Source organism: Bufo gargarizans, chromosome 3 (genome assembly GCF_014858855.1).
Source record: "Bufo gargarizans isolate SCDJY-AF-19 chromosome 3, ASM1485885v1, whole genome shotgun sequence".
Classification (NCBI taxonomy): Eukaryota; Metazoa; Chordata; class Amphibia; order Anura; family Bufonidae; genus Bufo; species Bufo gargarizans.
The window spans coordinates 340,400,452-340,413,120 of record NC_058082.1 but is presented as its reverse complement, the minus strand read 5'-3'; the positions used below and the strand labels follow the sequence as shown (position 1 = coordinate 340,413,120).

The 12,669-nt window shown below is 42.1% G+C and overlaps 1 protein-coding gene across 1 annotated transcript in view; it reads right to left on the bottom strand.

Moving 5' to 3' along the window:
- CEP85 (centrosomal protein 85) overlaps nt 1-12,669 on the bottom strand; it is a 66,571-nt gene that overhangs the window by 28,171 nt on the left and 25,731 nt on the right. The window contains exons 9-11 of the mRNA XM_044286212.1: nt 1,111-1,265; nt 511-640; nt 389-439 (exon numbers count right to left, since the gene is read on the bottom strand). Coding sequence (XP_044142147.1) covers nt 389-439; nt 511-640; nt 1,111-1,265 — 336 coding nt within the window. The remainder of the gene's footprint in view (nt 1-388; nt 440-510; nt 641-1,110; nt 1,266-12,669) is intronic.

Genomic DNA, 12,669 nt, shown 5'->3' with positions numbered 1-12,669 from the left:
GTTTTACTACATAGTAAACACCATAAAAAAATAAATAAAAAAAAAGAAAGTAAAATTGTGGCAGAATTGTGTCCTTTTTCCAATTCCACCCAATTTGGAATATTTCCCGCTTCCCACCACATCCTATGCAATATTAAATGGTGGCATTAGAAAGTACAAATTGTCACGCAAAAAACAAGCCCTATGTGAACGAGAAAAGTTATGGCTCTGGGAAGGCGGGGAGTGAAAAATGAAACCGTAAAAAAGGAAAATAGCTGTGTCGGAAAAAGGTTTAATGAGCGTTTATGAGCCGTCAGAGTACACTATGTAATAAGGCAAACATTTTATATAGGTCTGTCACTTTTTTCAGACAACTTCAGAAGTGATGGGTAGTCAGCCAAACTCTCACCTTAATTTTACTGCACATCTGTTCCATTCTCTTCTTCTGGTTTTCTATCACCTGAAAGTATACACTGTGAGTATATGTGGATGCAGGATTCATTAAGAATCCTCATACACGTAATAACCTACTTTTTGTAAGCAATCTTGCTCTTTATGCAGAGCTGCCACTTCTTGTTGCAATTTATCTGCCTCTTCTATGAGACGCTTTTCTTCTTTTTTCCAGTCCACCATTTCTAACTTCTTTATTTCCCTCTGTAATCTATGAAGAAGAAAAAAAGGGAACATCACTGCTGGGTCATCTGCAGCTTAGCGACATGTCACTGCTGATGTGGTGCAAGTGACAATGTCCATGTCATGGCCAAGTGAACAAGCCAGGGACCTGAAGATGGTAAAAGGGGACTAGAAGATGGCCAAACAAACTAGGGAGCAGGACTTAATGGCGGGAGCAAGCGAGTATGACTGTCATTCGGTCGTACATGCTACAGGGCATAAGAAAAAAAGTTTTTGGAAGACCCCTTTAAGTCATCAAATCATATGACATCACTTAGGGGGAGATTTACCAAACTGGTGTAAAGTAGAACTGGCTTAGTTGCCCATAGCAACCAATCAGATTCCACCTTTCATTTTTGACAGCTCCTTTGGAAAATGAAATGTGAAATCTGATCAGTTGCTACAGGCAACTGAGCCAGTGCTACCTTACACCAGTTTGATAAACCCCTCTCTTCGTACCTTTCAATGGTCTCCAAATACTCCTGCTCTTTAAACTTCTGATCTGCAAGCAGGGCTTCACTTTCTTTGCAGTTTCCTCTGGATTCCCTCAGCTTTTTCTCCAGGTCACTCACTGTCTCCTGCAGGAGGCAGTTCTGCTCTTGAAGTTCCTTCATCTATAATAAAATTAAATATTCAAAAACAAGAGTACAAATATTACAGCTGAAAGAACAAATTGTTAAATATGGTGGCCCATCACAAAACTGAATAAAAAACATAAAATAAAAATGTGCACTATTATTACAGTTTAAATGAGAGAAAAAAGGTTGAGCACTTATCACTAAGCTATAGCCTTTTCACATAGAGAAGATAGTTTATAAGCATAGAAAAAAAAACTAACATATCACTGGTTTCTTTATAATCATATATTGTGCTTGTGAATAAAGCAGAAATATGTATATTAGCTTTGAGCATGTCTCAACGTGGTAAAGCTGCAGTAAGTGTTGTATATGGTATGTAGATGCTAGGACACAGCTCTGCCCTCAGCATGCTGATGTCAATCAATTGAGAGGAGGGAGTGTACATAGCACAGGGGGTGTTACAAAGCTGTGGTCAAACGATTAACCACTTCAGCCCCGCTAGGTGAAACCCCCTTCATGACCAGAGCACTTTTTACACTTCAGCACTACACTCCTTTCACCGTTTATCTCTCGGTCATGCAACTTACCACCCAAATGAATTTTACCTCCTTTTCTTCTCACTAATGGAGCTTTCATTTGGTGGTATTTCATTGCTGCTGACATTTTTTTTTTTTTTTGTTATTAATCAAAATGTAACGATTTTTTTGCAAAAAAATGACATTTTTCACTTTCAGCTGTAAAATTTTGCAAAAAAAAAAAAACTACATCCATACATAAATTTTTCGCCAAATTTATTGTTCTACATGTCTTTGATAAAAAAAAAATGTTTGGGCAAAAAAAAAAAATGGTTTGGGTAAAAGTTATAGCATTTACAAACTAGGGTACAAAAATGTGAATTTCCGCTTTTTGAAACAGCTCTGATTTTCTGAGCACCTGTCATGTTTCCTGAGGTTCTACAATGCCCAAACAGTAGAAACCCCCCACAAATGACCCCATTTCGGAAAGTAGACACCCTAAGGTATTCGCTGATGGGCATAGTGAGTTCATAGAACTTTTTATTTTTTGTCACAAGTTAGCGGAAAATGATGATGATTTTTTTTTTTTTTTCTTACAAAGTCTCATATTCCACTAACTTGCGACAAAAAATAAAAAATTCTAGGAACTCGCCATGCCCCTCACAGAATACCTTGGGGTGTCTTCTTTCCAAAATGGGGTCACTTGTGGGGTAGTTATACTGCCCTGGCAATTTAGGGGCCCAAATGTGTGAGAAGAACTTTGCAATCAAAATGTGTAAAAAATGACCGGTGAAATCTGAAAGGTGCACTTTGGAATATGTGCCCCTTTGCCCACCTTGGCAGCAAAAAAGTGTCACACATCTGGTATCGCCGTACTCAGGAGAAGTTGGGGAATGTGTTTTGGGGTGTCATTTTACATATACCCATGCTGGGTGAGAAAAATATCTTGGTCAAATGCCAACTTTGTATAAAAAAATGGGAAAAGTTGTCTTTTGCCAAGATATTTCTCTCACCCAGCATGGGTATATGTAAAATGACACCCCAAAACACATTCCCCAACTTCTCCTGAGTACGGCGATACCAGATGTGTCACACTTTTTTGCAGCCTAGATGCGCAAAGGTGCCCAAATTCCTTTTAGGAGGGCATTTTTAGACATTTGGATTCCAGACTTCTTCTCACACTTTAGGGCCCCTAAAAAGCCAGGGCAGTATAAATACCCGACATGTGACCCCACTTTGGAAAGAAGACACCCCAAGGTATCCAATGAGGGGCCTGGCAAGTTCATAGAAAAATTTTTTTTTCGCATAAGTTAGCGGAAATTGTTTTTTTTTTTTTTTCTCACAAAGTCTCACTTTCCGCTAACTTAGGACAAAAATTTAAATCTTTCATGGACTCAATATGCCCCTCAGCAAATACCTTGGGGTGTCTTCTTTCCAAAATGGGGTCAGTTGTGGGGTGTTTGTACTGCCCTGGCATTTGAGGGTCTCCGCAATCATTACATGTATGGCCAGCATTAGGAGTTTCTGCTATTCTCCTTATATTGAGCATACAGGTAATGAATTTTTTTTTTCCGTTCAGCCTCTGGGCTGAAAGAAAAAAATGAACGGCACAGATTTCTTCATTCGCATCGATCAATGTGGATGAAAAAATCTCTGCCAAAAAAAAAAAAAAATGGAGGGGAAAGGCGTCTGCCAGGACATAGGAGCTCCGCCCTACATCCATACCCACTTAGCTCGTATGCCCTGGCAAACCAGATTTCTCCATTCACATCAATCGATGTGGAGGAATAAATCATTGCCGGGATTTTTTTATATATATATATATATATATATATATATATATATATATATATATATATATATACACACATACATACAAAGTGTTTGCCAAAGCATAGGAACGCCGCCTCCTCCTCAGCTCGTATGCCTCGGCAAACGTATCTGTTACTGCAGAGGAGAAAATCCCGTCTTGCAGCGCCGCATACACCGACTTGCGTGTAATCTGACAGCAGCGCAATGCTTCTGTCAGAATGCACATCGGTGCTGCAGCTGGTCGATCGGTTGGTCCACCTGGAAGGTAAAAAAGACAAAAAAAAAAAAAAAAAAAACAGGCCGCAACGCAATAATTTTATTAACTTTGCAACAGAACATGTAACTTTAACTTTTTAACTGAACATTAACCTTTTTGCTTACTGGTGTTTTTTTTTTGTTTTTTTACCTTTATAGAACAAACCTCTCCTTCCCCATGGGTCAATGTGCAAAGCGCAAATCGCCCAAAGATGTGGCGAAGTGCGTTATGCACTTTGTCCCATGTGAAAGGAGACGTTTGCAGCAGCAGTGAGTGAATGGGCCCTAATAGCCCTGTGTGCCTATCCTGGTGAGATGATCCCTATGCTAATAGTGTACCTGTGAGTGGTACTTCCGGAAACACTCTCCAAAGCATAGGGCAGGGTCGTCAGGACAGTCAGGACAGAAATAGCGTGCGTCACGCCTTATTCCACTCCTGCTACAGACACTACATCTTTTTCGGGGTGACGGTTGGGTTGAGGTACCAGGAACGACATTGGGGAAATGTCGCTCGTGTAGACGGCTAACTACACTGGTGGATGGGGCCACGGAACCTCCTGGGTACAGGAGGTTCTCGATGATCTCTTCCTGAAATTTGAGGAAGGATCCAGTTCTCCCAGCCTTACTGTAGAGAATAAAACTATTGTACAGAGCCAATTGAATTAAATATACAGACACCTTCTTATACCAGCGTCTGGTTCTGCGGGAAACTAAATACGGAGACAACATCTGGTCATTGAAGTCCACCCCTCCCATGTGGAGGTTATAGTCGTGGACTGAGAGGGGCTTTTCAATGACACGGGTTGCTCGCTCAATTTGTATTGTCGTGTCTGCGTGAATGGAGGAGAGCATGTAAACGTCACGCTTGTCTCTCCATTTCACCGCGAGCAGTTCTTCGTTACACAGTGCGGCCCTCTGCCCCCTTGCAAGACGGGTGGTAACGAGCCGTTGGGGGAAGCCCGCGCGACTAGTTCGCGCGGTACCACAGGCGCCAATCCGTTCTAGAAACAAATGCCTAAAGAGGGCCACACTTGTGTAAAAATTGTCCACATAAAGATGGTACCCCTTGCCGAATAAGGGTGACACCAAGTCCCAAACTGTCTTCCCACTGCTCCCCAGGTAGTCAGGGCAACCGACCGGCTCCAGGGTCTGATCTTTTCCCTCATAGATCCGAAATTTGTGGGTATAGCCTGTGGCCCTTTCACAGAGCTTATACAATTTGACCCCATACCGGGCGCGCTTGCTTGGGATGTATTGTTTGAAGCCAAGGCGCCCGGTAAAATGTATAAGGGACTCGTCTACGCAGATGTTTTGCTCTGGGGTATAAATATCTGCAAATTTCTGGTTGAAATGGTCTATGAGGGGCCGAATTTTGTGGAGCCGGTCAAAAGCAGGGTGGCCCCTGGGACGGGAGGCGGTGTTGTCACTAAAGTGCAGGAACCGCAGGATGGCCTCAAAACGTGCCCTGGACATAGCAGCAGAGAACATGGGCATGTGATGAATCGGGTTCGTGGACCAATATGACCGCAATTCATGCTTTTTTGTCAGGCCCATGTTGAGGAGGAGGCCCAGAAAAGTTTTAATTTCGGAAACTTGGACTGGTTTCCACCGGAAAGGCTGGGCATAAAAGCTTCCCGGGTTAGCGGTGATAAATTGTGTGGCATATCGGTTTGTTTCGGCCACAACTATGTCTAAAAGCTCCGCAGTCAAGAACAGCTCAAAAAATCCCAGGGCCGAACCGATCTGAGCTGTCTCAACCCGAACTCCAGACTGGGCAGTGAAAGGGAAAACTACGGGTGCGGCTGAAGTTGGGGACTGCCAATCAGGGTTTGCCAGCACCTCTGGGATTCTAGGGGCTCTACGGGCACGTCTTTGCGGTGGCTGCGACGGGGTCACTACTGCACGTGCCACCGTACCAGCTTCAACTGCCCTTCTGGTGCTCGCTACTTCACCAGGTTGTACGGCAGTGCTGGTACTAGGTCCAGGGAGGGCTGGGCTGCTGGTGTATGCCTCACCACGTAATCCGACAGCACCAGCCCCACTCTGCTGCTCTTGAAGCGGATCCTGCGCAACCTGTGGTCTAGCGACACGGGGCCGGGTACGCCTGGTGGTATCAGGGACCTCAGCCTCCTCGTCCGAACTTTGGGTCAGAGAGCCACTGCTTTCTACAGGTTCGTATTCTGACCCGCTGGATTCATCAGATGAGGGTTCCCACTCCTCATCAGACTGGGTCAGAAGCCTGTAGGCCTCTTCAGAAGAATACCCCCTGTTAGACATGTGGGCAACTAAATTTAGGGGTATTCCCTGAGACTACCCAAGAAAAAAAAAGCAAGCCTGTCTTACAAAGGGGAGGCTAGCGAAGTACCGGAGGCCGCTGCGGTTGATAAAAAATATCAAAACTGATTTTTTTATCGCCGCAGTGCGTGTAAAATGATTGTGCAGTGAACCAAAAAAAAAAATTTTTTTGTCACTGCGGTGGGGCGGGTGTGGGCGAACGCACGTGTGGGCGACCGATCAGGCCTGATCGGGCAAACACTGCGTTTTGGGTGGAGGGAGAACTAAAGTGACACTAGTACTATTATAGATCTGACCGTGATCAGTTTTGATTACTTCCAGATACTATAAAAGTACAAATGCTGATTAGCGATACGCTAATCAGCGAATAACGGACTGCGGTGCGGTGGGCTGGGCGCTAACTGATTGCTAACTACCTAACCAAGGGGCCTAAACTATACCTAAAACCTAACGGTCAATACCAGTGAAAAAAAAAAGTGACAGTTTACACTGATCACTTTTTTCCTTTCACTAGTGATTGACAAAGGGGTGATCAAAGGGTTAATTGGGGTTCAGGGGGGTGATCAGGGGCTAAAGTGTAGTGTTTGGTGTACTCACTGTGAAGCCTGCTCCTCTGCTGGATCCAACCGACGAAAAGGACCAGCAGAGGAGCAGGGCAGCCATATAACAGATCATATTTACTAATATGATCTGCTATGTGGCTTCTGATTGTTTTTTTTAAAAATCAGCAACCTGCCAGCCAATGATCACGGCTGGCAGGTTGCTGACGAAATAGTCCTGAACGAAATACCGGCGCGAACTGCGCATGCGCATATTCGCATCATCTCGCGTCTCGCGAGATGACGCGTATATGCGTGACTGTGCGCAGCGCTGCCGCCTCCGGACCGCACATCTGCGTTAGGCGGTCCGGAGGCGGTTAAGCCCTGCATTCTGCTGGAATCTTCTCATTTGCATATTAATAAAAATGCTGGTACTCTGCAGCTGTTTAGCATACAGACAAAAGAAAGGCATCATTGTAATCAACACGATGAGCCCTACAAGCCAGTATGTCTGGTTTAATAAGTTGATCATGACAGGGCTACTTTCAATACTGGACTTCCAGTATGTCGAAAGTCGGAAGGGGTTGTCACATTACTACAAAAATATATATTTCTAAGATGACCCCCGCAGACGACATCAAAACCTACCCGGCGAGGTACGAGAAAGTGGCCATCAGGGAAAAGCTACCCCATGACCAGTGGGCTGAGGTAGTCGCTCCATTCCTGGCATCAGATTCCCTGCAGGTGTATTTCAACTTGCCGGACGATCAAGCGATCAAGATTTTGGCAAGACTGGGGGTGAATGTGTTGGTCCGGGTGCAGCAGGTACATCAATGGGAGTTTAACCTCTTCCGGACACATGGCGTACCGGTACGTCATGTATAGTTCCGATCACCGCCGCCTGCTCAAATCATAACCCGGAAAAGGATGGTGATCGGTGGTGTGACAATCACCTCTCAGGATCGCTCTCATTGGTCGGCTGGTTCATTCAAATTATTTCCTTTTGTGTCCAGGAGCCGGGGAGAGAGGAGCGCTGCACGTAGATCCAGAGCTGCACCGATCTCCAGCCAGCACCCCCGTCTGTGCCCCAGCACCCCCCAGGTATTTTAGGGAAAAGTTGGATTAGGCAGGGATATTCAGGGGAAGTTAGTGAGAAAATAAAAAATAAAAATTTTTGTTGCATCACCCCAAATTGGGTGTCTGGGGTCTGTTAGGTTTAGGGTGAGTTCATGAACACCCGTGACCCCACACACTGAAGATGTACACGCACGCACACACGGAGACACACTCCCCTATGGCCCGCCAGATGTTCTCGGCCGAGGAGGCAAATGCCCAGCTTGCCTCAGAGTCGAGAATCCCAGTGAGGACGAGGATGACCCCACTTTCCTGTTGTCATCCGCGTCGTCCTCATCATCTAGCGATGATGAGCCCCCAAGGCGGCGGAGCAAGGGGACCGCCAAGCTAGGGACCCTGTGGCCCACCCTAGAACGAGGCCACCCGGAAATGCCTGCATTATTCAGATAATGCAGCATGTCCCCCCGAGATGATCCTGCCTATGACCGCCTGTACAAAATAAGGTCGGTCACCTATCACTTTGGGGCCAAATTTGACATCGCCGCGTCCGTAAAATTCTGCTCTATAAAAATACCGCCCCAACTCCTCAGATGAACACAGTCACAAAAAAGTTTTTTTTGTCACCTTACAATCACAAAAATTGTAATAGCAAGCGATCAAAAAAAAATCATATGCCCCCCAAAATAGTGCCAATAAAACAGTCTTCTCATCCCGCAAAAAATGAGCCCCTACCTAAGATAAGTCTGAAAACGAAAAAAATTGACTATGGTGATACAAAAATTTTTTTTTTTTGTTTATAAAAAGATAAGTGTAAAACATAAATAACAAAAGTAGACGTTAGGTAACTTCATAAAAGCAACCCCATCTAAGAAACTACACCCCTCAAGGTATTCAAAACTGATTTCACAAACGTCGTTAACACTTTAGGTGTTCCATAAGAGTTATTGGCAAATGGAGATTAAATTTCAGAATTTCTATTTCTGGTAACCTTGCCTCACAAAATGTAATATAGATAAACCAAAAATCATATGTATGTCTCAACAAAACTGCCACCTTATCCTGTAGTTTCCAAAATGGGGTCACTTTTATGGAGTTTCTACTCTGGGGGGGCTTCAAATGGGACATGGTGTAAATAAACCAGTCCAGCAAAATCTGCCTTCCAAAAACCATACAGCTTACCTTTCCCTCTACTTCCTACTGTGTGCCCGTACAGTAGTTTACGGCCACATATGGGGTGTTTCTGCAAACTACAGAATCGGGGCAATAAACCTAGCATTTTGTTTGGCTGTTAACCCTTGCTTTGTTACTAGAAAAAATTGATTAAAATTGAAAATTTGCCCCAAAATTCAAAATTCTGAAATTTTATCTCCATATGCCTTTAACTCTTGAGGAACACCTAAAGGGTTAACAACGTTTGTAAAATCAGTTTTGAATACCTTGAGGGGTACAGTTTCTAGAATTTTTGGGTGGTTTCTATTATGCAAGTCTCACAAAGTGACTTCAGACCTGAACTGGTCCCTAAAAATTGGGTTTTTGAAAATTTCTGAAAAATTTCAAGATTTGCTTCTAAACTTCTAAGCCTTGTAACACCCCCAAAATATAAAATATTATTCCCAAAATGATCCAATAACTATTTTTGGAGGTATTACTATGTATTATAGAAGTAGAGAAAATTTGAAACATTCCAAGTTTCAATTTTTGGTAAATTTGCATTTTTTTTTATAAATAAAAATGATGATTTTTTTTAACTTCATTTTACCAGTGTCATGAAATACAATATGTTACCAAAAAAATAAAACAAACACTACACACAATCTCAGAATGCCTGGATAAGTCAAAGCGTTTCAAAGTTATCACCACTTAACCCCTTAAGGACACAGCCTTATTTCACCTTAGGGCCAGGCCATTTTTTGCAAATCTGACCAGTGTCCCTTTAAGTGCTCATAACTTTAACGCTTTGACTTACCCAGGCCGTTCTGAGATGTTTTTTTTCGTCACATATTGTACTTCAGGACACTGCTCAAATTGGGTAAAAAAAAAAAAAAAAAAAAAAAAAAAAAAAAAAAAAAAGAATTTACCAAAAGTTTACCTAGTTTACCAAAAACTTAAAAAAATTTGCACATTTCAAAGTTTCAGTTTCTCTACTTATGTAATACATAGTAATACCCCCCAAAATTGTGATGACTTTACATTCCCCATATGTCTACTTCATGTTTGAATTATATTTTATTTTTTGGGGATGTTACAAGGCTTAGAAGTTTAGAAGCAAATCTTGAAATTTTTCAGAAATTTACAAAAACCCAATTTTTAGGGACCACTACAGGTTTGAAGTCACTTTGCAAGGCTTACATAATAGAAACCACCCAAAAATGACCCCATTCTATTAACTACCCCTCTCAAGGTATTCAAAACTGATTTTACAAACTTTGTTAACCCTTTAGGTGTTGCGCAAGTTATTGGCAAATGGGGATGAAATTTGAAAATTTCATTTTTTTTGCCAAATTTTCCATTTTAACCCATTTTTTCCCACCAACAAAGCAAGGGTTAACAGCCATTTTAACCCATTTTTTCCCACCAACAAAGCAAGGGTTAACAGCCAAACAAGACTCTTTATTGCCCCCCATTTACAGAAACACCCCATATGTGGCCGTAAACTACTGTACGGCCACACAGCGGGGCGTAGAGTGAAAGGTGCGCCGTTTGGTTTTTGAAAGGCAGATTTTGCTGGACTGTTTTTTTTGACACCATGTCCCATTTGAAGCCCCCCTGATGGTAGAAAACCCTAGAGTAGAAACTCCATCTAAGAAACTACACCCCTCAAGGTATTCAAAACTGATTTTACTAACTTTGTTAACCCTTTAGGTGTTCCACAAGATTTCATGAAAAATAGAGATACAATTTCAAAAGGTCTTTTTTGGCAGATTTTCCATTTTATTTTATTTTTTTCCAGTTACAAAGCAAGGGTTAACAGCCAAACAAAACTCAATTTATGGCTCTGATTCTGTAGTTTACAGAAACACCCATATGTGGTCGTAAACCGCTGTACGGGCACACAGCAGGGCGCAGAAGGAAATGAATGCCATACGGTTTTTGGAAGGCAGATTTTGCTGGACCGTTTTTTTTTTTTGTTGACACAATGTCCCATTTGAAGCCCCCCTGATGCACCCCTAGAGTAGAAACTCCCAAAAATTTACCCCATTTTAGAAACTACGGGACAGGGTGGCAGTATTATTGGTACTAGTTTAGGGTACATATGATTTTTTGGTTGCTCTATATTACACTTTTTGTGAGGCAAGGTAACAAGAAATAGCTGTTTTGGCACAGTTTTTATTTTTTGTTATTTTCAACTGTCATCTGACAGGTAAGATCATGTAATATTTTTATAGAGCAGGTTGTCACTGACGTGGCGATACCCAATATGTATACAATTTTTTAATTTATGTAAGTTTTACACAATGATTTCATTTTTGAAACAAAGTCAAGTTTTAGTGTCTCCATATTCTGAGAGCCATAATTTTTTCAGTTTTTGGTCAATTATCTTGGGTAGGGTATGATTTTTGCGGGATGAGATGACGGTTTGATTGGCACTATTTTGGGGTGCGTATGACTTTTTGATCGCTTGTTATTACACTTTTTGTGAAGGTGACAAAATTTGCTTTTTACACAGTTCGTTTTTTTTTTTTTAACGGTATTCACCTGAAGGGTTAGGTCATGTGATATTTTTATAAAGCAGGTATTTACGGACGCGGCAATACCTAATATGTATACAATTTTTTTATTTATGCAAGTTTTACACAATTATTTCATTTTTGAAACAAAAAAAAAATTAAAAAAATAAAGTTTTAGTGTGTCCATATTCTGAGAGCCATAGTTTTTTTCAGTTTTTGGGCGATTATCTTAGTTAGGGTCTCATTTTTTGCGGGATGAGGTGACCGTTTGATTGGTACTATTTTGGCGTACATACGACTTTTTTGATCACTTTTATTACCTTTTTTTGGGAAGTAAGGTAGGCAAAATTTCAATTTCATCACAGTTTTTTATTTTTATGGCGTTCACTGTTCGGGTAAAGTAACATGACTGTTTTATAGATCAGGTAGTTACGGACGCGGTGATATATAACATGTGTAGGAGATATATATATATATATATATATATATATATATATATATATATATATATATATATATATATATATATATATATATATATATATATTTTTTTTTCCTTTTTAATCAGTGATAAATGTGTTTTTTGATTTTTACTTTTTTTCACTTTTTTTGACCCAGACCCACTTGGTTCTTGAAGATCCAGTGGGTTTGAGGTCTGTATAATACAGTACACTATATAGTGTACTGTACTTTACTTACACTGTCTGCCTGTGCCTTCAGCACAGATCTGTTCAGCACCATGGACAGCAGGATGCCTGAGAAGGCGTCCTGTTGCCATGGGAACCTTCCCCGTCTTCGCAGATGGGGAAGGGCAAGGACGGGGCTGTCTGGGGGCTCTCTCCATCGGGGGGGCTGCAAAGGCACAGCAGCCCCCCGATGGGAAAGGGAGGGTGCCCCCTCTTACCGTTAACCTTTTCCATACGGAAAAGGTTAAACGGTTGACATCGCATCACAGATGTCAGCCGTTTATACCAGGGTGTCAGCAGGAATACTAAAGTTTCTGATCCCCTCGGTCAGGGACCGTGGGGATCAGAAACTGCAGAAAGCGCAGCAAACCGCAGGTCTGAATTGACCTGCGGTTTGCTGCGATCGCCAACATGGCCCCAGGTGCCTGCTCAAAAGTTCAACCTTGGTTTCATCAGACCATAACACCTTTTCCCACATGCTTTTGGGAGACTTCAGATGTGTTTTTGCAAAATGTAGCCTGGCTTGGATGTTTTTCTTCGTAAGAAAAGGCTTTCGTCTTGCCACTCTACCCCATAGCCCAGACATATGAAGAATA